Source organism: Macrobrachium nipponense, chromosome 21 (genome assembly GCF_015104395.2).
Source record: "Macrobrachium nipponense isolate FS-2020 chromosome 21, ASM1510439v2, whole genome shotgun sequence".
NCBI classification, from domain to species: Eukaryota; Metazoa; Arthropoda; class Malacostraca; order Decapoda; family Palaemonidae; genus Macrobrachium; species Macrobrachium nipponense.
The window spans coordinates 11348291-11372535 of record NC_087212.1 but is presented as its reverse complement, the minus strand read 5'-3'; the positions used below and the strand labels follow the sequence as shown (position 1 = coordinate 11372535).

Below are 24245 nucleotides of genomic sequence, written 5' to 3'. Positions count from 1 at the left end.
GCTCACATTTCAATCTGTGACATTGCATGTTGTTCCTACTGTTCCTCTTGTACAGGAAGGTACTGCTCCTTATAAGCATAAAGGTTACACATGAGTGGTAAGAGACAGATCAATTTAACTGCACAAAATGTCCTAGAGATTGATCATACATGTGATTAGCACCCACACCTACTCAACACCCAAGCTAGGATCAGGAAGAACTAGGCAGTGGCAGCTGATGACTGCTGGTAGGTGTAGGCACTCTCCCAAAACCCCCATCCCTAGCTCACAGGGATGGTAAGATTTATTTTTTGCCAGTGAAATTTATGAATCTGTGAGTGAGTAATGGAATTATGATCACCATAACTCCTCCTTTAGCATCCATGAAAAAGTGCAAGCAACTACTCTCGAAGGCGGTCAAAGAAAGACTGATGTGCCATGAGGTTCTATGCCTGGTCGGTGACCAGCTTCCACCTCGTATATGTATGAGTTGCCAGATGCCACAGATTCCTTGCTTTGCAATCTTTGTTTGTTCATATACGGAACAAACCTTCGGTCTTAACATTAGGATTTACTAGCGCCAAGCTGGAAACCGGTAGAATTAAAATTAAACTTGTGAGATCCAGGGACTATTGGCATCTCTACCAGGTCACGGGGCATGTATACCCAGAATGCCCTTGGCGTCCTGTGACCCACCAGTTATTTTCCTACCGCCTTTAAGATAGGATGTGTTTACTGTCTATCTTATTTAAAGCCGGTTTTCAGTTTGTCCGGTTGTATCCATTTCATTTTAATTTTCCTGATTACTTTTTCTTTCTCTGAGTGTGCTCAGTGTGAGTGTGATCGGTAAGAGTGTACATAAGTGGTAAGATGGAAATTTTTGCTTCACCATCGGGATCTTCTGCCGTTTCGAAGAGGAGACAAAGGAAACGCCCCGGAGTCAGTGGCTGTCCGTGTTCTAGATTCCTAACTTCGTTGTCGACGGATCCTCATCCGACGTGTAGTAGGTGCAGGGAAAATGTATGTACAATTACTAATCCGTGTTCTGTTTGTCGGGGTTGGTCGGTGGAACAGTGGAAAAAGTTTTATGAGAAGGGCCAGTACAAAAGAAAGGAGGTGACGCCTTCTTTGGATGACCAAGCCTTGCTGGCTTCTTTTGTATGAGCAATAAACCAGACTGCTCCATATGTTTCACTACCTGCTTTTGATTTGTCCCATACCCCTTCAGTTTCTCCTAGCTATTCGTTATCGGAAACTTCAGGAGGGGTTTTGGGTAATTTTATGCATAATATGTATGCTCCTTTGTTCCCAGCAGGGATGGGGGGAACATCGCCATCTTTGTTCCAGGTGCCGGCTCCTGACGCGCGTATGATGGAAGGGATGTGGGTGGTGCTAGGCCTACCAGGCGTACCAACCTTGGAGGGTTTGCTGTTGCATTATATGGCGTCACAATTCCAGCAGAATCCGGCAGTGCTGAATGTTCCTCATCCCCCTGGCTTGCAATTTATGGGAAATAATGCCGCGGCTACGCCATCAAATTCTATGTTTACGGCGATGCAGAACGTTGGGGGTAGTTTTGCGGCAAACGTGCGGATGCCAGCAGAAGCTGCACAGTCTCTCCCTACAAGATTGGTGACGTCACAACATACGTCACACACCGATATGGCAGACGCGATGACGTCACAGACTACTGCTTCTCGGTCTACTTCGCTGCATGCGGATCCAAATACGCTTTCTGACTCGGCAGTACACACTGTAATGAAGAAAATGCAGGATAAAGAGAAGAGAATTGCTATGAAAGACAAAAAGAAAAGGCGTGATTCGTCTTCTTCTTCGTCTTCTTCCTCTAGCTCGGCGTCATCGCTAAGTTCGATGACGTCACGGCGTGCGCCAGTGAAGCGTTGGAGGATTCGGGATTTCGTGACTGATCTTTGGACTAAGAGGAGAAGAGTGAATTCTTCTTCATCTTCAGACCAGGACTGTCGTATCCCAGTCAGCAAGAAAGTTGAGAAGTCAGTGGCTGGTAAGCGCAAAGCTAGTGGACAAAGCCGTTTGCAAGAGTCCGAATGAGCAAGAGAGGCGACAGGCAATGGACTAGCGACTGACACAGAGTTGCCAATACAGATTACAAAGAGTGTAAGCAAGACTACGATGCCGCTGGCAAAATCAACGTTGGGGGCGAAAAGTGCAGCAAAGAATAGAATGCAGGTTCCAGTTTGGCCCGTAAGTCCGTTTAAAATACGGACAAAGGATGATAAGGCTCCTATTAAAAGAACGAAGAATAGAGAGTTACCAACCTCATCTGATACGTTGGTGGAAGGCGTTGTCCGCCTGGATGAAAGATCGAGGCCGAATTCTCCGATGGTCGTTGGAAACGATAGCAATCCTAATAGAGAGGAAGTTAGCTCAGTTTCAAGGGAGCCTTCATCTTGGAGGTCTAGACGAGATTCTCGCTCTAGATCCGTGAGCAGAGAAAGAGTGAGTCGTTCTCGTTCTCCTGCTGACTATTTGGGATTGAGGCGGCGGCGGTCATCAGAGATCAAAGAGGCCGCGGCCGTAGCGGCAGACTACCACGAAATTCCCGGCCGTTTGTCAGAGGATAGGAGTGAGATAACATCCCCTGTGGCGAAGCACAGTATGTTAGAGCCGGAGGAAGGAGAAAACCAAGAGTTTCTGGCCTCGTATGCAGAGGTGATTGATTTGATTCGTCAATTCAATAACCTTTCGGAGAAAACTGAAACACCGGCCAGTATGCTTCCTCCAGGGATTGACATGGTATTTGGATTGAAAAAGGATACCAAGGTGTCGTATGTATTGCCTTGTTCAAGTCATGCGGACTCTGTTTTACAACACGTAAACGCATGGATTGCTGGAAGAGATAATTCCTTAAGATCTAATAGATCATTTAAAATTATTCCTCCTCCAATGATGAAACAAAGGAAATATTATACGACACCGATGGTCCCTTTGCTGTCTAGGCAAGTGAACCCTAATGTGGTAAGGTTAAGGCCTGGATTAACCTTAGATCAGGTTAAAATGGAGTGCCCTTCGATGACTTACCAACAGGCTGCTACGTTAGAAGCAACAGCTTCTTCTGTCTTTCAGACTGCTTCTTGGTTAGATCTTTGGTCAACAGCAGTGGCGAAGATTGCATCCTCAGGAGTGACAAGAAAGGTAGTGGATGAATCATTGTTCATTAGATTACTACAATCAGGTTCCAAAGCGATTGCGTACTTGACAAATTTAAGTGCCAATGTTTGGGCAAATATCCTGTTAATGAGGAGAGATGCAGCGTTGGCTAGACTAAGCCGCACTGTTGATTTGGATTCCCTGTTAGCGATGAGGAATGGGGATATCTTAGAGTCGCAATTGCTGTTGCCAGAGGTCATACTGGAAGAGGCTATAGATAGAAGAAGGATGGACACTAACGATAGGTTGGTACAGCAGGCAGTTAGAAAAACGTCTAACAGTCAAGCTACCTCTATGGAGGTAAGGCAGCAGCAAATACCTCGGAAGAAGACAGTGAGACATAACATCCCTAATAGAGCAACAAGACCCTCTTCCCCAAAGAGGTTAGTTCATCGGTCCTTTCACAATAGAAACAACAGAGGAAGGGGGATTAGGGGAAGAGGGAGAGGCTCAAGAAGATAGGATGGGTGCCTCTCATCACTCGGCCACACCAGTGGTGGGTTGCCTGGCAAATCACTGGAAGGTGTAGCAGGAACTGGGAGCAGAGCAGTGGGTGGTGGATGTTCTCAGAGTTGGGTATTTGATTCCGTTCAAGGTAACCCCACCCCTGACAGAACAGCCATTACCTCACCTCGCTTATGCTCAGGAATCTCAGAAGGCCATTATTCTGCAAGAGGAAGTGAAGAAGATGATGGAAAAAGGGGCTGTGGAACAAGTATCCATTCCGTCAAAGAGCTTTTACAACAGGATTTTCCTGGTACCCAAAGCCACCGAGGAGTGGAGGACAGTATTAGACCTGTCAACATTGAATCTGTTTATAAGAAAAACCAGATTCAAAATGGAAACTCCAAAAACGGTTCTACAAGCAGTCAGGATCAAGGACTTTATGCTGACAATCGATCTGAAAGAAGCATACTTTCAGATACCAGTCCATCAGTCTTCAAGGAAATTTCTCTGCTTCAGTCTTGCAGAGAAAGGTTTTGAGTTCAAAGTCCTGTGCTTCGGATTGACAACGTCTCCTCAAATTTTTACAAGTGTTTTCACTCTCGTGTCGACATGGACGCATGTTCAGAGGATCAGGCTAATAAGATATCTAGACAATTGGCTGGTGATAGCAAAGTCCAGAGAGAAATTACTCAGGGACAGGGCAACCCTCCTGCAGTTTTGTCACCTTCTAAGTATTGTGATAAATCAGGAGAAGTCGCAGTTGGATCCAAGTCAACGTTTGGAGTATCTGGGAATGGTTATAGACAATAAAAGCCAAGGTATTCCTGACGGACCAGAGAATAGAGAAATGCAAACAAGTGGTGAATGCCTTTCTGGGAAAAACACAGCCAGCAAGGCAGTGGCAGGTAGTACTGGGAAGCCTAACTTCCTTGGAGAAGCTAGTACCACAAGGGAGGCTACATCTTCGATCTCTACAATGGAGGATGAAGGAGTTTGTGTTACCAATAGTAGATCACCCGTACGAGCAAATTCCCTTGTCGGCAGAAGTGAGGAAAGACTTACAGTGGTGGATGAAGGACAACAATCTGACAGTGGGTGTTCCCCTTCAGCAACCCTCCCCGGATCTCTTGCTGTTCTCAGATGCTTCACTAGAAGGTTGGGGAGCCCATATGGAGGAGCTGATGGTTTCAGCAAAATGGAGTGGCGAGGACAGAGAACTCCATATAAACGTGCTGGAGTTAAAAGCAGCATTTCTAGCTCTACAGGAATTCAGGGAGAGAGTGAAGGGACATTCAGTGGTATTGATGTCAGACAACACCACAGTAGTAGCTTATATAAACAAACAAGGAGGCCTAGTTTCTCGGCAGTTACATGTGATGACAGTCGAACTTCATCAGTGGGCTGTGGAAAATGTAGTAGACATAAGGGCCAGATGTATTCCATGAAAAAGAATCACAGTAGCCGACAAGTTGAGCCGCAGGGATCAGAAAATGGGAATGGAGTGGTCCTTGCACCAACAGGTAGTGGACAGGATGCTTATGTTGTGGGAAAGGCCAATCATAGACCTATTCGCAACCAGGTACAACAAAAAGTTGAAAGTGTATTGTTCGGTAGTCCCAGACGTAGAGGCAGTAGCAGAAGATGCTCTACAACACCCTTGGGACGATCTGGGCGTGTATGCATTTCCTCCATTTTGTCTAATCCGTCAGGTTCTGAACAGGGTAATGCGGTCTCAGAACCTAAAAATGACTCTGGTAGCTCCTTTATGGCCAAAGGCAGAATGGTTCCCGACCTGCTGGAACTCCTAATAGACGTGCCGAGAGAGTTACCCCCATGGAGCAACCTACTATGTCAGCCGCACATGGAGAGATACCACCAGTCGGTGAAGTCCCTATCGCTTCACGGGTGGAGACTGTCAAGTATCTCCTCCGAGCGAGAGGGTTTTCGCAAAAAGCAGCAACTCAGATGGCAGGAAATATCAGGAACTCATCTGCGGCAGTATACCAAGGAAATTGGTCGGCATACTGTGATTGGTGTCGTAGAGGGAACTTGTCTCCACTCAGTACCATTATTCAGCAGTTAGCAGACTTTCTGGTATATCTCAGGACAGAAAGGCATATGTCTGTATCTGCAGTGAAGGGGTACAGGGCTGCTCTAGCCTTAGTCTTACGAATGAAAGGTGTGGACATTTCGTCTTCATGGGAGTTGGCCATGCTGATGAAGAGCTTTGAACAGTCATGTTCGCCAAAGGAACTAAAAGCCCCAGATTGGGATCTGACCATGGTACTGAGTAGTCTGACAAAAACCCCCTACGAACCAGTAAGGCAGTCCACAGATAGGAGCTTGACCCTGAAGACAGTCTTCTTATTGGCTCTAGCTTCAACCAAAAGGGTGGGGGAGCTACATGACCTGTCATATATCATAAAGCACTCGAGAGGTTGGAAGTCAATGGTATTCGAGTTTGTTTCAGAATTCGTGGCCAAAACTCAAAACCCAGCAACAATGGACGGCAGATTCGACTCCTTTTCCATACCTTCCTTGGTAGACTTTGTAGACAATGACAAAGATGAGATGCTTCTCTGCCCCGTCAGGGTAACAAGAGAGTACTTAAGAAGGACAAGGCACCTCAAGGCACCTCAGAGGTTGTTCGTAAGTACAGGACAGAACAAGAAGGAAGTGTCCACGAATACAATATTGTTTTGGCTAAGGGAGACGATCAGGAATGCCTACATGACAGAAGACGGGGTCAAATAGCCAGGAGAGGGCTAGAGCTCATGACATCAGAGGCTTGAGTGCTTCTTTGGTATTTAAGAAGAATATGTCTGCGGAGAGAATTCTGAAAGCTGGTGTTTGGAAACGCCAAACAACTTTCACTTCATTTTATTTAAAAGACGTTGCCCATAGATCCTTGGTCACTTTTTCCTTGGGTCCAGTGGTGGCGGCCCAACAAGTGATATAGCTCATCCAGTACACCTGGCAGGTCAGTTTGTGTCTAGTCTAAGATGAAGGTATGAAAGTAGAATGAATGGGATGACTGGTCTTTTTTCTTTACTACTTTCTTTCTATTCCTTTACCTATGGGCAGTATGAAGGAGAGTACCATCATATGCTGGAACGGACTAGATGCAGATGAGGTGGTCACCCATGCTGTAAAGTTAACTTAGGGTATAGTATACTTTTCAGTAGCAACACACACCTCTCGGTAATAGGGAAGAGAGGGGTGAGGGTGGATCCAGATGCAAGGGACAAGAGTGGTTTATGAGAAGGGAAAGTTCTCTGTTCTCCCATAATGTATAAACCATAGACTGGTATGAGCACCCTGTGAGGGAAACCAATAGATTCGCTTTTATCTTTGGTTCTAGGTTCATTGTCCATTCTCTTGGAATTCCCCTAATATTCGGAAATGGATAAAGGTAGCAAACTCCCAGTCAGTTATAGAGACTTACCTCCCTCCAATAAGAAAGTCTATCCTAATGTTAAGACCGAAGGTTTGTTCCGTATGTGAACAAATGACTAATTTTTAACTAATTTGTATTTTTCATAACTAACAAACCTTAGGTCTTAACAGGTAAAGGCCCACCTCGAACCACCCCTCTAGCAGTCTAAACTGGGTTAGAAATAGAGATGCCAATAGTCCCTGGATCTCACAAGTTTAATTTTAATTCTACCGGATTCTAGCTTGGCGCTAGTAAATCCTAATGTTAAAACCTCAGGTTTGTTAGTTATGAAAAATACAAATTAGTTAAAAATTTGTCATTTTTAACCGGTTTCCAGCTGGCACAAGAGGATTAACTAATTGTTAAGACCAGGTTTGTTAGCTATAAAAAATACAAATTGATTAAAAAATTAGTCGTTTTATTGTCACTGGTATTGAGGGTTTGTACATGACAGAACTGGAAAACCTACTGCTTGAGTTACATTGACCACACATCCTAGAATTACTTGCCTTAGGACCTATGAAGCTGCTTAGTAGGTGGTTTGACTTTCTCATCTCTTATTAGGACAGCCTTAGAACAGTTTTCCGGTGAGAGCTGAAATTTTCAGCTTAGTAATCAGTTAAACTGCTTTATAACAAACTGACTACTGTAACAAATAGAGAGATGTAAGTTCAGTGGCTGGAAATAAAACTAAGAACTCAAAGAATGTCATGGTATGGTTAACAATGCCAAGACTTCTAGGAAGGCTGAGAAAGTTTTGAATAAATGAAGACTTAGACCCAGTGGAATTTAGGCAAAAAAGTGCATGAGACAGAGGTTTATTAAATTTTATACACCATTTATCCATGTGAAGGGAAATGTGACTGTAAATATGATTTTGTTTAGATGTTTCTCAAAAGACTTCTATAGGGAAGTCCTATTTAAAAGCAACATTACTGTACGTACTTACTATTTACAGTTGTGGCAGATGCTGTTTTTTGTCATTGTGATCCAAACTAAGATAATGCATGATTGACTTTTCATACGCTAATGGTTCAAAGCATGCCCCAGAAAATAAAACATAAGTAACTGGATATAGCTTCAGTTTGTCAGTTTTATTATTTTTACATTGTTATTTTTGTTCTCTTATAAGTCACATCTTTATTGTTAGAAGTTATGATGGATTATGAAGAGTTACTTTTGCATCATTGTTTCACTTAAAATAATGCTTAGGATATGATGATAGCTGACTTCCAAATATAATTTTATTTTACAGAAGCGATTCATGAAAGGTTTACGACAGTATGGCAAAAATTTCTTCAGAATACGCAAGGATCTCTTGCCTCACAAAGAAACAGTAAGTACCAAAATAGTTTTTTATTCAGAAAATATTAAAAAGTGAATGGTAGGTAGGTATGCAGAATAACTAGAAGTCACAACGAACTTACACTGCGTGCTTATCTAAAAAGAACTCGACATCTGAGACAGAGATGTAGAAGACTTTTTATTTGCGCATGCCGATTCAAGTAAAAAGTGTCAAGAATACAATCTCGTTCTGGATAGGAGAAATTATCATGAATGCTTATTCATCATCATCACTTGCTTCAGTCAAAACTATAGCCATGCAAAAGCTCATGACCTCGGAAGGCTGAGTTCTTCTTTAGCATTCAAGAAAAATTTATCTACTAAGAATATTGAATACTGGTCTGTGGTGTCGCCATATCATGTTCACTTTCTTCTACCTGAAGTGTATTGCCCATAGGTCATTGGGCACTTTTTCTTTGGGTCTGGTGGGGGCTGCCCTACAGGTTGTGTGCTCATTCAATGCCCCTGGCGGGACAGTTTGTATCAGCCTAAGATGATGGTATGAAAGAGATTACTTGTCTTTTTGTGTGTGGGGGTTGGGGGCATGCAGTTGGAAGAATAACAGACACGTCATGAGGCCCAACTTGCGTTGGTGGCTGTTCCACCTAACTCGTGAAAGAGGACAGATGCCACCAGTTCCTAGCTTTTACAGTTCTGTTCGAGTGTTTTACCGGTTTCCAGGTGGTGCTAGAATATTTATCCTCATGTTAAGACTGCAGCTTTGTTAGTTATGAAAAATATGTTGGGTGAAAACCAGTCAAAAACTGCTCACCCACACTACTGCGTTCAAGTCTTTTTCTTAACCCTGGGTGAGAGTTGCCATTGCCCTCTCTTGGCCTTTTACCCAGTTCTTTGCCCGGTTTTGCTTTGTGTTGTCTGTGTGTGTGTGCTTCTGTTAGGGCTTCCTCTGCTTCTTCTTGGCCTCGCCAACATATGTGTCCGGGAACTCATGGTTTCTGTGTTCTCTTTTCTTGGCTTTTTCAGCTACAGACCCACACCCCACATGCTGTAGGCATTGTGCTAATGTTTGTACCGTAATGAATCCCTGCCCGGAATGTCATGCATGGCCTAGAGCGTAGTGGAAGTTATTTTATAGTAACAGGAAGCATCATAGATTTTCTACCCTTCCTTCTTGGGAAGGGGTTTTATCACCTTGCCCGATGCTTTGTCTTCTTCTGCAGTCACACCCATGATGCTAATGTTGTATTGCCTATGCCTCCTTCCTTTTCTTCCATCTATTCGTCGTTGGAAGTATCGGGAGGTCTTCAGGCTGATTTATTGTTTAGTGTTGCCTGCTCTTCCTCGGGAGTTAATTTGCTTCCTGCGAGGGAGGAGGCTTTTTCATCGGTTTCTTTTAAAAATTTGTCATATTACTTTAAGGGATATATAAAGATATTACCTAACTTTTTCAATTAAAAGCTATTTGCTCAAAACTGGATTATTATGAAGTTTTTATTTAGTTGCCATGATGTTTGCATTTGTCCAGTTGCCTCTTGCCTCCTGGTTGTCCAACTCTTTTAACTTTGTAGATTTCATTCCTTGTTGGAGTGTAGTTCCAGCTCTTTATCTGTAGGTTTCATTCCTCATTGGAGAGTAGTTCTAGCTCTTTTTATCTGTAGATTTCATTCCTTGTTGGAGAGTAGTTCCAGCTCTAACTTTTTTAATTTCTTCCCTTAGAATTTTAATTCTTGTTTGGGGAAGTTAGTTCAGCTCTAACTTAATCTCTAGATTTTCATCCTTGTGGAGAGTAGTTCCAGCTTCCTTAACTTTTTATCTGTTAAATTTCATTCCTTTGTTGGAGATAGTTCCAGCTCTAACTTGTTATCTCAGAATTTTCATTCCTTGTTGAGAAGTAAGTTCCAGCCTTCTAACTTTTTAATCTGTTAGATTTCCAATTTTCCTTGTTGAGAGTAGTCCCCGCTCTTAACTTTTTTATCTGTAGACTTTCATTCCTTGTTGGAGAGTAGTTCCACTCTAACTTAATCCTCTAATTTCATTTCCTTGTTGGAGAGTAGTTTTCACTCTTACTTTTTATCTGTAAATTTCATTCCTTGTTTGGAAGTAGTTTCCAAGCTCTAACTTGTTATCTCTAGATTTCATTCCTTGTTGGAGAGTAGTTCCAGCTCTAACTTTTTATCTGTAGATTTCATTCCTTGTTGGAGAGTAGTTCCAGCTCTAACTTAATCTCTAGACTTCATTCCTTTTGTGACGAGTAGTTCCAGCTCTAACTTTATCTCTGATTTCTTCCTTGTTGGAGAGTAGTCCAGCGTCTTAACTTTTTATCTGTAGATTGTCAGTCCTTGTTGGAGCGTATTTCTAGCTCTTTTTTTTAATCTGGTAATTGCCAGTCCGTTGTTGGATCGTGTACAGTCCCTCAGCTCTTAACTTTTTGTTTTTTTTTTTTTTATTATCTGTGATTTCATTCCTTGTTGGAGAGTAGTTCCAGCTCTAACTTTTGTCTCTAGATTTCATTCCTTGTTGGAGAGTAGTTCCAGCTCTTAACTTTTTATTTGTAAATTTCATTCCTTGTTGGAGAGTAGTTCCAGCTCTAACTTGTTATCTCTAGATTTCATTCCTTGTTGTGAGATGTAGGTTCCAGCTCTAACGTTTATCTGTAGATTTTGATTCAAGTTGGAAGTATTCTGGCTCTACAACTTATCTCTAGAGTTCATTCCCTGTTGGCGAGTATTCCAGCTCTAACTTTTATCTCTAGTATTTCATTCCTTTGTTGGAGAGTAGTCCGTCTCTAACTTTTTATCTGTAGATTTTCTAGTCCTTGTTGGAGAGTAGGTTCTAGCTCTTTTATCTGTAATTTGCCATTCCTTGTTGGGAAGTAGTTCCAGCTCTAACTTTTTTCTCTAGCTTCTTAGATTTTCATTCCATTGTTGAGAGTAGTTCCACAAAGTCTTAACTTTTATGTAAATTTCATTACTGTTGGAGATTTAGTTCCAGCTCCTAAACTTGTTATCTCTAGATTTCATTCCTTGTTGGAGAGTAGATCCAGCTCTTAACTTTTTATCTGTAGATTTTATTCCAAGTTGGAGAGTAGTTCTGGCTCTAACTTAATCTCTAGAGTTCATTCCCTGTTGGAGAGTAGTTCTAGCTCTAACTTTTAATCTCTAGATTTCATTCCTTGTTGGAGAGTAGTCCCGTCTCTAATTTTTATCTGTAGATTTCAGTCCTTGTTGGAGAGTAGGTTCTAGCTCTTTTTATCTGTAGATTTCATTCCTTGTTGGAGAGTAGTTCCAGCTCTAACTTTTGTCTCTAGATTTCATTCCTTGTTGAAGAGTAGTTCCAGCTCTAACTTTTTATCTGTAGATTTAATTCCTTGTTGGAGAGTTAGTTCCAAGGCTTTAACTTTGTTTCTTAGATTTCCTTCCTTGTTGGAGTAGTTCCCAGCTCTAACTTTTGTATCTATATTTTCCTTGTGAAGAGTAGTTCCAGTCTAAATTTTTTATTTGTAGATTTCATTCTTTGTTGGAGAGTAGTCCCAGCTCTTAACTTTTTATATGTAGATTTCATTCCTTGTATGAGAGTAGTCCCAGCTCATAACTTTTTATCTGTAGATTTCATTCCTTGTTGGAGAGTAGTTCCAGCTCTAACTTTTTATCTGTAGATTTCATTCCTTGTTGGAGAGTAGTTCCAGCTCTAACTTTTTATCTCTAGATTTCATTCCTTGTTGGAGAGTAGTCCCAGCTCTTAACCTTTTTTCTGTAGATTTCATTCCTTCTTGGAGAGTAGTTCCAGCTCTGACTTTTTATCTGTAGATTTCATTCCTTGTTGGAGAGTAGTTCCACTCATAACTTTTATCTCTGGATTTCAATTCCTTGCTTGGAGAGTAGTCCGCTCATACTTTGTATCTGAAGATTTTCATTCCTTGTTGGAGGAGTTCCAGCTCTAACTTTTTATCTGTAGTTTATCCTTGTTGGAGAGTACGTTCCCGCTCTAAACTCTTTTTCTGTAGAAATTTTCATTCCTTGTTGGAAGAGTAGTTTCAGCCTAACATTTGTCTCTAGATTTCATTCCTTGTTGAAGAGTAGTTCCAGCTCTAACTTTTTATCTGTAGATTTAATTCCTTGTTGGAGAGTAGTTCCAGCTCTAACTTTTGTCTCTAGATTTCATTCCTTGTTGGAGAGTAGTTCCAGCTCTAACTTTTTATCTCTAGATTTCATTCCTTGTTGAAGAGTAGTTCCAACTCTGACTTTTAATCTCTAGAGTTCATTCCTTGTTGGAGAGTAGTTCCAGCTCTTTGATGCTTTCCATATGTGGGGTAAACAATTTCAAGTACGTATCTCATTATGATGATAATTTAGGAATTAAGAATTTTAACTCGCTGGTCGGATTATTATTGTTATGAATTCGTTTAGGAGTTAAGAATCGTAGCTGTAATCTGGTTATTATTGCCATGTATTATTCTCACAAGACATATTTCTGTATTCCTTGAAAGATTTGTCCTGACTCAAAGAGGAAATTGAAAGAGGGTAAAGTTATAGAATTTGGGCAGAATAAGAACAAAGACAATGAATTAAAATTAAAAGGCATGTTGTGAACTGTAACCTTTACACTATTGTTCTCAATAAAGTATCGGTAATTTGATATAGTTTTAAGGAAAATAAACCACATATAAATTAGCATCCTCATGTCAGAAATATGTTCTTGATCCATTATATTTTTTGGAATAGTTAGGTCTCGCCCCCAGATGCTTAGAGCATTAAAATATTTTATTCAGTTAAATGTTTACTTAAAAAATGATATGGGATGTGCATCAAAATGACTGTATCTATTAAAGACTAATTCACTTTTAGGTAGCTCAAAAATTCTTATTAGATTGTATTAAAAACTTTTAATGAGCCTTCACCACACTATAGAGTTACATGTTTTTATTGAGGTTGGTTTAGGATTTACACCAAGGACTTGTTTTGTTAGGGGGAATGTAAATATTAGAGTAAAAGGTATTGGACAGTTAGTGCATTTTATATCGTGCTGTGTAGGCTGTATCTATCTTTGATAGGAAATAAAATTTCAACAAATTCACTAGAGGGTGTTGTATGTCCTGTAGTTACATGATGTTGCTACCAAGGTCTTATGATTTTTTTCTTAATATTATGATAATGATCACAATACAAAATGCTGAAGTATTTATGGGAAATGTTTACGGCCTTAATGAGATTTATCAGACTGTGCTTGTTTTTTCCCATGTAGCAAACAGTAAGGTCAGAGTTACTGTAGGTTTTCTATTATTATTTGATAGGTGTTATTCATAATGTATATTTTCTTTTAGAGTGATTTGGTGTGCTTCTACTATTTGTGGAAGAAGACTCCTGCGGCAGCTGGCCAAAGACCGCATCGACGGCATCGTCGTCAAAATGTTTTGAGGAGAATTAGAACACCCAGAGCTCAGCGCAACACAGGTCCCAGTGATCCTCTAGATCCTTCCTCGGCATCAGAAAAGGATGATGATTCAGACGACTCAGATTCTAAAGACCGTCAAGGATATCATTGCAGACATTGTTACACCACATGTAAGAAAAGTTTATTACTCTTCTAGTCGTTTGTTATGCTTTTGATATTGGTGTTATACATATTATTGTACTTTTTCACATATGTGATAGTTGAGCCTTAACTTCATTATTGTTGTTAAAGTTTTTGCTTTTAAGTTTGCTATGTATTTTTCCTTCCACATTCTTCTCATTTGTAGACTTTTAACCTGAACTCCCATCTGTTGTAAGTCTTCTTGTGTTCCCTTTTCCATGATATTTGGGCTCTCCTTGTCCTGGTCCTTTCTTCACTACTACTATTTTGACTGAAGTCTTGTATATCTTCTTACTGGGTGAATCTTAAGCTTTTTGTAGCACACTTATTCAAATTCTCCCATGTTTTATTTGTCAATACCCATGTCTGCTGTAGAGAGTAGTACAGGCCTATGCTTGCAGTCCCATTACATATAAATATGCCTTATTTTCATGTCTTGAAAATCCCATATTAAGTTTACATTCCATAGATTACAAGAGTTTGAATAAATGTTGAAATATATTGGATTCCTGCTCATGGGGAACACAAAGGGAAATGAGGCTGCAGATAAAGCAGTCTTAAGCCTGTCATGTTTATAGAATAATGAATCTGATAATATCTTGAAGCAGAGAAACCCATGGTTGAACTATGGCATTTTTCAAACCAGAAAGAATGACCTACTGACAGGGACAGCTTTATAATATATGTGGATGTTGTAGCTTCAACCAACAGTGAATGGCAAGTTTTGGAAATAAATCAACTAAAGGAAAGTGTGATGGAACCTTTATCATTTTCAATTTATCCATGAATCAAACTAGTTACAACATGAGTAGCAAAGCTTCTAAGGCATTTTCTTGTACAACTTGTAGGTCAAAATGAGCATCTCCAGACCAGTTGAAATAATAACTTACTTAAGATCCTTTCAGACTCAGAGGTTTGGAAAAACTAACTCTATTAATAATAATAATTCAGTGGTAGTGTTATTGATGGTTATGCTCTTAATTAATTAACAGCATTGAAATGCCACGTTATATTCTTTGCTTTTTCTACCTTATGGTGTTATTTGTTTGTTTGTATATTTATTGATTTGTCTTTTTCTGTCCATTTGTATTCCATTTTCTCATTTTTTCCATACTTTGTATATTTCATTCTAAATTCCTTTTTTTGCTTAATTCTGTTGAGCAACATATAATAAGCATCTCTGTGAGGTGCATGTTGCATTCGTTTGACTGTCAAATGTGTTTTCTGCTAAGGTTGAAGTTTCCCTTGATCAATCTCCATTTTTCAGCATCCCGTGATTGGCATCATGCTGGGAAAGACAAACAGCTTTTATGTTATGAATGTAGAATCCACTTCAAAAGGTATGGTGATCTACCTGTCATCACAAACCCACGAGAGCCTCCTCTTGGGTCTGGTCGTCCACCTCCAACACCTACTGAAGAAGACTTACGAATGAGGACGAGGACTCGTACCAAAGAGATCAGCACGAGACATCGTGCTGCCAGACGCTCACGTGCAAATACTCCAGATATAACAGATGAGTGTCCAACCCCTGACCGAAGGACTCCAGATAGAAGAACCCCAGACAGAAGGACCTCTAGGCATTCTGCCTCTCCAGCACCAAAGAAGGTGAGAATCATAATGCAACCTCTTACATCCTGGTATTGTGAAGGTAGAAAAAAATTAAAAGTACCACCTTAACTGTACAGTCTTAACAAATTTTTTTTTTTTTTTTTTTTACTTTATGTGCAAGTCCAGAAAAATTCAATTCAATATATTGTACTAAATGTAATGATCTTGTAAGCAGAGTGAAAATTGCAGTTCTTTATGCAGTTGTATGAATGTGTGTCTGTCTATCGACTCCCTCTTTCTCTTTTGCTTGTGTATTGTTATTTTATCCTCGGGTGAAATTAATATAACTATGGTTGGTAAACATAGTGCATCACATATTTACCCAAGTGTTCATCCAGGGATATATAATGGTTGGTAAACATAGTGCATTACATATTCACCCAAGGGTTCATCCAGGGATATATAATATCCTAAGCTTAAGTAGCTCAAGAGATGTTGTGTTTTGGATAGTGTAAGTATTTAAAAAAAAAAAATTTATGTTATACCAAATTGACAACATTGCTGTCATAACTAACATACAAAGTTTAAGTGAAATGATTACGAGGTTTTTTAAAACTGTGATAACAAAAGGCAAACAGCAGCCTCTTGAATATACTATGAACCCTACAAACAAACACATAATTGAACAGATACTTTTATATAATATTTTATGCTTAGTGTAATGTTGCATTTATTACCATATTGAGCAGCTTGCAAAAAACTGCCCCCCCCCCCACCCAGGTTACAATGAAACAGCAATGCAAAAGAGAAGGAAGAAAGAGAGAGAGAGAGAGACATTTATTGCACAATTGCTACACCAGCTTTGGGTTGGTGCAGAGGCAATTCTGTTGGTTTCTCATTACTTAACAGGTTTAGTAACTTATTAGGAGGCTAAACACCCTAAACTGTCTGTAAACTGAAAGAGGTCACTGCTTGTGTTTTAGTAGTGGTCAGTGTATTGTAGTATCGGTGACTGAATATACAGAATGGTAATTTTGGCTAAAATGTCTACAATTACTGATATTGATATTCATATCAGAGGTGAAGCATCCACTTGGTTATGTTTTGAAATAAATTCGATGTGTTGAGATGGTTGTTGATTGTTTAGTACAAGGTAACCAAAATTTATGTAAGAGATAAAAATTTCTTGATTGATGCCTTTTCTAGGTCGTTTACCAAGTTTTCATTTTTATTCAAGGTTGATGATAAGAATGGTCCAAGACTGAAACGTAGCCGAGGTCCAGATGAGACATCACGTCCCTCTACTCCTAGCAAACGGAAGCGTAATGGGGATGATGTGAGTCATGTATTTTGTGCTTGCTTAGTTTAATTTATTCCATAAAAAATAACTATATTGACACATTTCTTGTGTAGCTGTTTTAAAGTAAACAATTCATGGTTAATTTTCTTATATTACCTTATTTTCTTCAGATATCAGGCCTTAGTTCAGAAGAAAGTTCTGATGAAGGGGATGGTGGAAGTGGTGACCCAAGTTCTCCGTCATCCGTTGCACCATCTACACCAACACCACAGCTACACACCATCCCTCCACCTCAACCTCCCAGTGTTTCATCCATATCATCAGTCCCCACTACAACTAGTACTGTAACCATTACTTCTACTGCTCCAACTATTGTGTGTACAGCAGCTACTACTAGTACTATGGTTACTACAACCTCCACAACTACCATTGTTTCTACCCCTACCCCTTTAGTGGTTACAACAGAGACAGGTGCTGTTACAGCTGTTTCTACAGCAACACCTACTGCAGTATGTCCTTCACCTCCACCTACAGTACCACCCCACATTATGTCTGCTTCAGCAAGTATTGCATCATCTCCTCCTCAAACACCGCCAACCAAAGTCAGGTCTATAATTCCTCCTGGAACTGTAAGGCCTGTTTCAAGCTCACCTTTGCCCCCTAGTGTTGTTCCGACAACAGCCTGCATAGTAACAGCTTCACCCTCTCTGGTACAACCCACTTGGGCAGGTGTGGTGCAAGGTGCTCTTTCACCAGCAAATGTCCCACGGTTATCTCCTGGAAATTTAGTGCCTCCTCCAGCCCACAGTGGACCCACAGTACAAGCACAAGTGATTGGCCGCCATTCTATTCCAGCACCTTCTACTCCACCAACAGTTGCTAACAATATAAAACCTGTAATAATATCCTCTGCTATCACAACTACAGTGAGTGGTATTACCAGTCAGAGCTCACCAAGACCTATTGTTACTACCTCACGTATTCCTTCGGGCCACCAGATTGTGAATCCTGGAATTTCAAGACCATCCTCACTGACTGTTGTAGCACCTGTAGCTTCTGTTGGGCTTGCAACACCAACATCAATGGCAGCAACAACTGTAACAAGTGCATCAAGGCCTGTGTCTAGTGTGGCCTTAGAAGAACGAGGATCGGTAGTTAGAGCCCCAGTGAGTGGGGTACCTCATAGTGTTCTTGTTGGTGTGCCAGGGGCATCACCAAATGCCCAAGAAAAATCATTGAAAATTAAACCTGAGCCCGAAATGAGGTATCCTACTGGTATCCATCCTGTAGTACGACCACCTTCTGTTCATAGTTATACTCAGGCAGGACCCATTCCCTGTAGTACATCAGTGACTCAAACATCACCAAATCCTAGTTCTATGGCCAGGGCTAGCCCTGGTCCAGGTCTGTATACAGTAAGTATGCCTGGAACCCCACCTGCATCAACAACTGCACAGCCAGTTTCTTCAAGACCACAGCATCCTGTGATGCCTGTCATACCTCATGGAATGTCATCAATGCCTTCTTATCCCGTTATACCTGGGATGATAAAATCTGAAGTAAAACGAGAGCCTGAAAGTTTACCTAAGCCTGAGAAGTTGAAATATGAACCATTACCAATACCATCAAGTGAAAGTTACAAAAGTGAGCCAATAAAATCAGAGATAAAATCAGAAATTAAAGCTGAAAGAGGAGACAGACCTGAAATTATAGCAGAATTTAAAGCAGAACCCCGTCAAGAAGTAAAACCACCACCACCATCAGCCTCTTCCCTACCCCCTGGTGTACCACCTGCCCTGTCACCATTACCTCATCATTTGGCTAATCCAGCTTATCCTTATGCCTATGCAGCTTATGGTTACCATCTTCCAATGCAGTACCAGTATGGAGCCCATCCTCGTCCCCCACCTCATAGACCCCAGTCTCCTTCTCAAAGGCCTAGTAGTACAGGCCCTGCTCCTTCCTCACCAGCAGTATCCAGTACAAGCAGAGCTTCACCAAACCCTGTTCCTATGAATGTTACAACTGGTACTTCCACTGTTACTACCTCGTCTACCAATACAAAAGTTTCGTCGTCCCATTCAGCTCATACACCTCCACATCTAGGACTTCCAATGTTTTCTAGTCGTTCTGGAGCTCCTCCTCATCTTTCTTCTTCTCCAAGTAAACTCTCATCTAGTCAGCCTCCAACAGCGCCACCTGGCTTGCGTCCTGGAACTTCTGGAACAGGTCTTCCAGGAATTTCTCCAGGTTTATCTCCAGTAGCATCGGTTGCCCCACAGCCTTTACCAACACCACCTGCTGCTCACACAGGACCAGTTGTAAAACCCCCAAGCATACCTCCCAGTTTAGTTCAGCCAACTCCTGGTGCTGCTGTTCCACCCCCAACAACTCAAGCTCTGCCTGCAACTGTACCACCAAGTCATCCTGCCTATCCTGGTGGCCCTGCTGCTCCCTTAGGATCTGGAGTTCCTGCACATGATGGTGAAGATCATGATGATGGAGAGGAGGATATTCCATCTCACAGGGAGCCATCTCCAGAGCCCAAGATTGAGGATTCAGAATTTCATCGATCTGAAAGTGCAATGTGAGTTCATTTCTCTCTTGTGTTTCATGTTCCTAAAGAGTTTCAACTTTTCTTTGTGTACAGGGTTTCAGGGTTAAAATATCTTTATTTATTTAGATCTCCTTATTTTAGTCATAAAACAGAATAATTCTGTATTATTTCATCTTTATAGTCTAAACTGTGATTAGTTCATCATTCTTTGGTTATCCATTTGCTGCTTATGATAGGTACAACCTTTGTCTTTTAGCATGTCTTAACCCTTTAAGACACGAAACTGAATGCTTGTGCTTTGTTAAGAAATATTGGACAATTAAAATACAAAGTATGTATAGTGGTGGTTGGGTTGATTATACCCTTTGGGTTTCAAAAGTGAGTACAATGACTTCATTTTTAATATTTTTCTGGTACTTCAACTATTAGTTGTTCATATACGAACCAAACCTTCGGTCTTAACATTAGGATTAATACTTAGCGCCAGCTGGAAACCGGTAAAGTTAAGAAATCGTGTACGCAAGGGACTATTGGCATCTGTGCTTGGTCACGTCACGAGTTATGTGGTGCCACCCACATACCCCTCTTTAACTCGTGACCCTGTTAGTTATTCTTCCAATCCAGTTATTTTCTTACTGCCTTTAAGAGAGGACGTGCTTTGCTTCCGTCCTTTTAAAGCTGATTTAGTTTGCCCCCTGTTGTTTTGAATCTGTTATGTGTGGAATTTCTGGGCGCTATTGTAAACGTGCTTTGAGATTTCCTGGATATCACAAGAAGCACATAAACGCCCGGATATTATCTTCGATGTTTTTTATGTTGGGGTTCGCTCATTGTGTAGTAGGTTGTAGGTGCAGAAACTCTTCAGATACAGGCGGCCCTTGGTTAGCGGCCGGAGTTCCATTCCTGGCCGTCGACGCTAAGCAATTTTAAAGCCTACGGCTGCCGCACAGCTTCTTTCAGAATACTAGACCAGGTAACAGTGCCTTAGATCTGTCAAATGGCACTGTAATCCCGCAATGGTGCAATAAGTAAAATCGTGTTTATTCATTATAGTACTGTACAGTACATTATAGTATTATAAATACTAAAGTGATAAAAGCTTAGCTTTAGTCCTTTGGGAGTCTAGAGTATGTAAAGATATAATAAGGTTTTATACAGTGTACAGGTAGCTGTAGTGTTCAAGTTACGATAATTCATCTTACGATTTTATGAGAGACCAAATTATAATAGCCTAACTTTATCCCATTTTATTGTTGCATAAGTTCAAAAACAGCAAAAGAGAATGATGAAAGTATGGTTTTAACAGTACACTCGTTGCGTAAACGTGTACAGCCATGAACAACCGAACGAGAAAAGTACAATCGAATTGGATAACAACATCCGTTTGGCTTGTATTTCGATCATCGTACTATAGTACACTATTAACGTAGTTGTTATAAATTACTTTATGTAGAACAGGACTAAGATATCTTAATGTAATAACTTTGTTCTCTATAGATCAAAGATCAATCGGGAAATATACTGTTAAATTTAAACCTAGTTATAGCTGAAGCTGAGAAAACTGTTCAAGCTCCTAATGACCATTATCATGCATCGGCAACAAGGATAAAACTCCAGTAAACGCATGCCATCAAACACAACCGTGTATAAAATTGAGATAAAATCACTTTAATCACAACTACTGTGCTTGAAAGAACACATTTCACTGTTGGTTTCACGCCGATATAAGATAAATACTAACATAAAGTTCATATTACGATGATATAAAGGAAAATTGCTAACAGAATCGCAGAATTTTTTTACTCAATAAACATACCGCCAACGTAATCTGTTAACGAAAAAAAATTTAGTTCACAATCACAACAAAACATATTTAAGTCATATTTCCACCTAAAAACACGTCGTATAAGGAAAAATAACCTTGTCTCATATAAGGCAAGTATCTAGATATTCGTTTATGCTAATTATAAGCAAGAAAATTTGCTCAGCATTGCGTTAAATATGGCAAAACAAACTCGTATTTGCCATAGCTGATTTCCAAACACAAACATTGGCCACTCCGCGGAATAATGGCTTAGATTTACCGTAGTATTTTATAATACACTACTATGAGAATACATACAATGTTATTGGATACAGTGAGGTAATGTATTTCATTTTAAAGGATTTATGGAAAAGATGCATATTTACTTTTTCTTCTGTGCTTATCTTAATTTTCGTCACTATGCCATCTACGTAGCAGCGGCATCTCTAGCTAGTACGGTCGTACCTCAATTTTTTTACTCGCATAACAAAGCAAAAAATTGACTAAGTTGCAGTTATATTTTGTACTACTACTATCCCATGGAAAAACAAACAAATTGTAGTGTTGAAAAATTGAATGTATATATGGAAGTTTTCTCTTTTGACATCAATTTATGCAACAAATGTACTAAATATAATTTGTTATAAAAACGGGATTTAATGATATAAATTAAAATTTTATAATTAGGGCGCGACTGAACAACCTATTGTCTTCATCATGTGAAGGGCTGTTACAAAGACTTCAAATGGACATGCGTACTGCCACTGTATCATTTTTCATACACATTTTAAACATAAATGCATGAAAAGTTATAACAAAAAGCTGAAGTTTCATTAACATAATGAGAAATAATTAGCTCCCAAATTAATAAAATATAGCCACGTGAAGTCTTTGTAAATGCATTTTTCGGAACAGCGGCAGACAAGAACGAACATGAAAAAACATCGGAAGGCAGTTACAAAAGCTGCCTTAATTTGTATCTTATCTATGCACAAAAATAAAAAATACCCTATATGTAATATATTTTCATACACATTTTAAATATTAAGGCATGAACATTTATAAAATCAACACATCGATCGCTAAATTTGCACTCTATATTTTCGGGAGAGCAGCAGGCAGTGGTGGACAAGAACGAACATGAAAAAACTTACTCTTTGATACGTGGACTCTTTGATAACGTGGAGGGCAGTTTCAAAAGCTGCCATTATATCATATTTATGTATAGATATGAAAATACCGTATACATAATACATTTGCATACACATTTTAAACATAAAAGCATGAACATATATAAAATCGACACATCGATCGCTAAATTTGCACTTTTTTAACTATATTTTTGAAAGAGTGGCAAGCGGCGGATCACAAGAACGAACATGAAAAAACATCCTCTGATAATGTGGAGGGCAGTTTCAAAAGCTGCCTTTGTATCATATTTCTATACATAATACATTTTCATACACATTTTAAAACATAAAAGCATAAAAAACGACACATTGATCGCTAAATTTGCACTTATTTGCATAGAACAGCGTCAGAGGCATATATTTTACCCTAATACCTATGTAATAACTCTCAATAACATTTTTCAATATAATTTGCAAAACTTTTATGGTCTGAATGGTATTTCTACAAATGTATGTACTCATTAGACATAATGGGGCTAGTGGCGCTGTTAACCGAAAATTGTGCCATAAAAATACCTTTTTTTTTAACAGCTATAAAACCGATTCGCCGCTAAGTGGTTGCGCTGTTAACCGCAGGCTGCCTGTACAGTTAATTCACTGCCTGTACTTTGGATTTTCACATATATCATGTGGCTTGCCTATGAATCAAAAGCTTGGATGTATCAGGGTGTGCCTTGGGAAGTAATGTTTGACTAATTGTGCTCCTTTCCCTGCGGGGAGGGGGGAGCAGCGCCATCTTGTTTTCGTTCCAGATATGTGGGCAGAGTTGGTGGGGGTGTGCAATCGGTGTTAGGCCTATCAGGAGTTCCAACCCGAGAAGGACAGTTGGTTTGCTGTGTGATGTTGCGCTCCCCTCCAGGGTATGGATGTCCCTTTCTACCCTGATATGCACTGAATGGCGGTTGAATGCATCAACATCTGTAGAGAAGCAGATAGTACAACACCTCAGCCTTTTGAGTTAGGTTGCTATGCCTACAGGAATAACAACAACTGCCTTGCACTTCTTGTCGAGTGCGGGTGTCACATTAAAGATGCTCAGTGACATCATAAACATGGTTCCCGCCATGACGTCACTTCACAGCTGCTGCCTACATGGGGACAGGCTTCCATTTTCGCTTCTTTGAGGTACAAGAGTACTTCACAACTACGCTTTCGGATTTGGCGACACACTTTTTTTTTTTTTAGAAAAATAGCAAGTGTTATGAGAAATAACAAACACTTAGTGGAAAAGATGCAAGTCTCTCCTCTGTCTCCTTCCGCTTAGGCGTCAACAAGCTTAGGTGACATTGACGCCAGCACGTTCTCTGGCGAATCGTTGGAGAATAAGGACTTCGTGGCTGATCCTCGGGCCTAGAGAAGTTTCTTCTCCATCTTCGAGCCAGGACTGTCACATCCCTGTTATAAGAAAGCACAGGAAGTAGTTGTAAATGTTGAACAAGTGACTGATGGAAGCTTGGTCTAGTGTGGCTGTGAAGAGTTGGAGAATGCTGGAATCAGGGACTTTATGACTAATCTTTGTGCCAAGAGGAGAAGAATAATTTCTTCTTCATCTTTGAGCCAGAGCAGTTGGGATCTCTTGGTCTTGGTAGCAAGAGTACCATTAACAGCCTCACGCTTCCATCAAGAGTGATGATGTCATAGCCAAACCTGCTATCAAAATGGCGGCAGTCATGACGTCACAACAGCCTACTGCTGCCCAAGTGCCAACCTCTCGTCTTCGGTGGCGTCATGATAATTACGCTTTCATTTCGGGAGCACGCACTTATGGAGAAATGTGAATTTTCTCGTAGGATAAGCGGCAATGCCGGTGTGTGCTCCAGTTAAATTTTGAAATAAGAAAGCTTAAGCATTAGTTAAGCTCAGTCTACTCTAGACGGTTGCCATTTAGGTTGTCAGCAGTTCAGTGATAGCCTAGG

At 40.3% G+C, this 24245-nt stretch overlaps 1 protein-coding gene across 6 annotated transcripts in view; it reads left to right on the top strand.

Annotated features, from left to right (window-relative positions):
- Window positions 1–24245, top strand: part of LOC135197790 (arginine-glutamic acid dipeptide repeats protein-like) — a 168192-nt gene that overhangs the window by 76242 nt on the left and 67705 nt on the right. For all 6 annotated transcript variants that reach the window (XM_064224907.1, XM_064224908.1, XM_064224902.1 and 3 more), the window contains exons 11-15: window positions 8307–8387; window positions 13677–13917; window positions 15195–15535; window positions 16716–16814; window positions 16949–19365. In XM_064224907.1, the coding sequence (XP_064080977.1) occupies window positions 8307–8387; window positions 13677–13917; window positions 15195–15535; window positions 16716–16814; window positions 16949–19365 (3179 nt within the window). The remainder of the gene's footprint in view (window positions 1–8306; window positions 8388–13676; window positions 13918–15194; window positions 15536–16715; window positions 16815–16948; window positions 19366–24245) is intronic.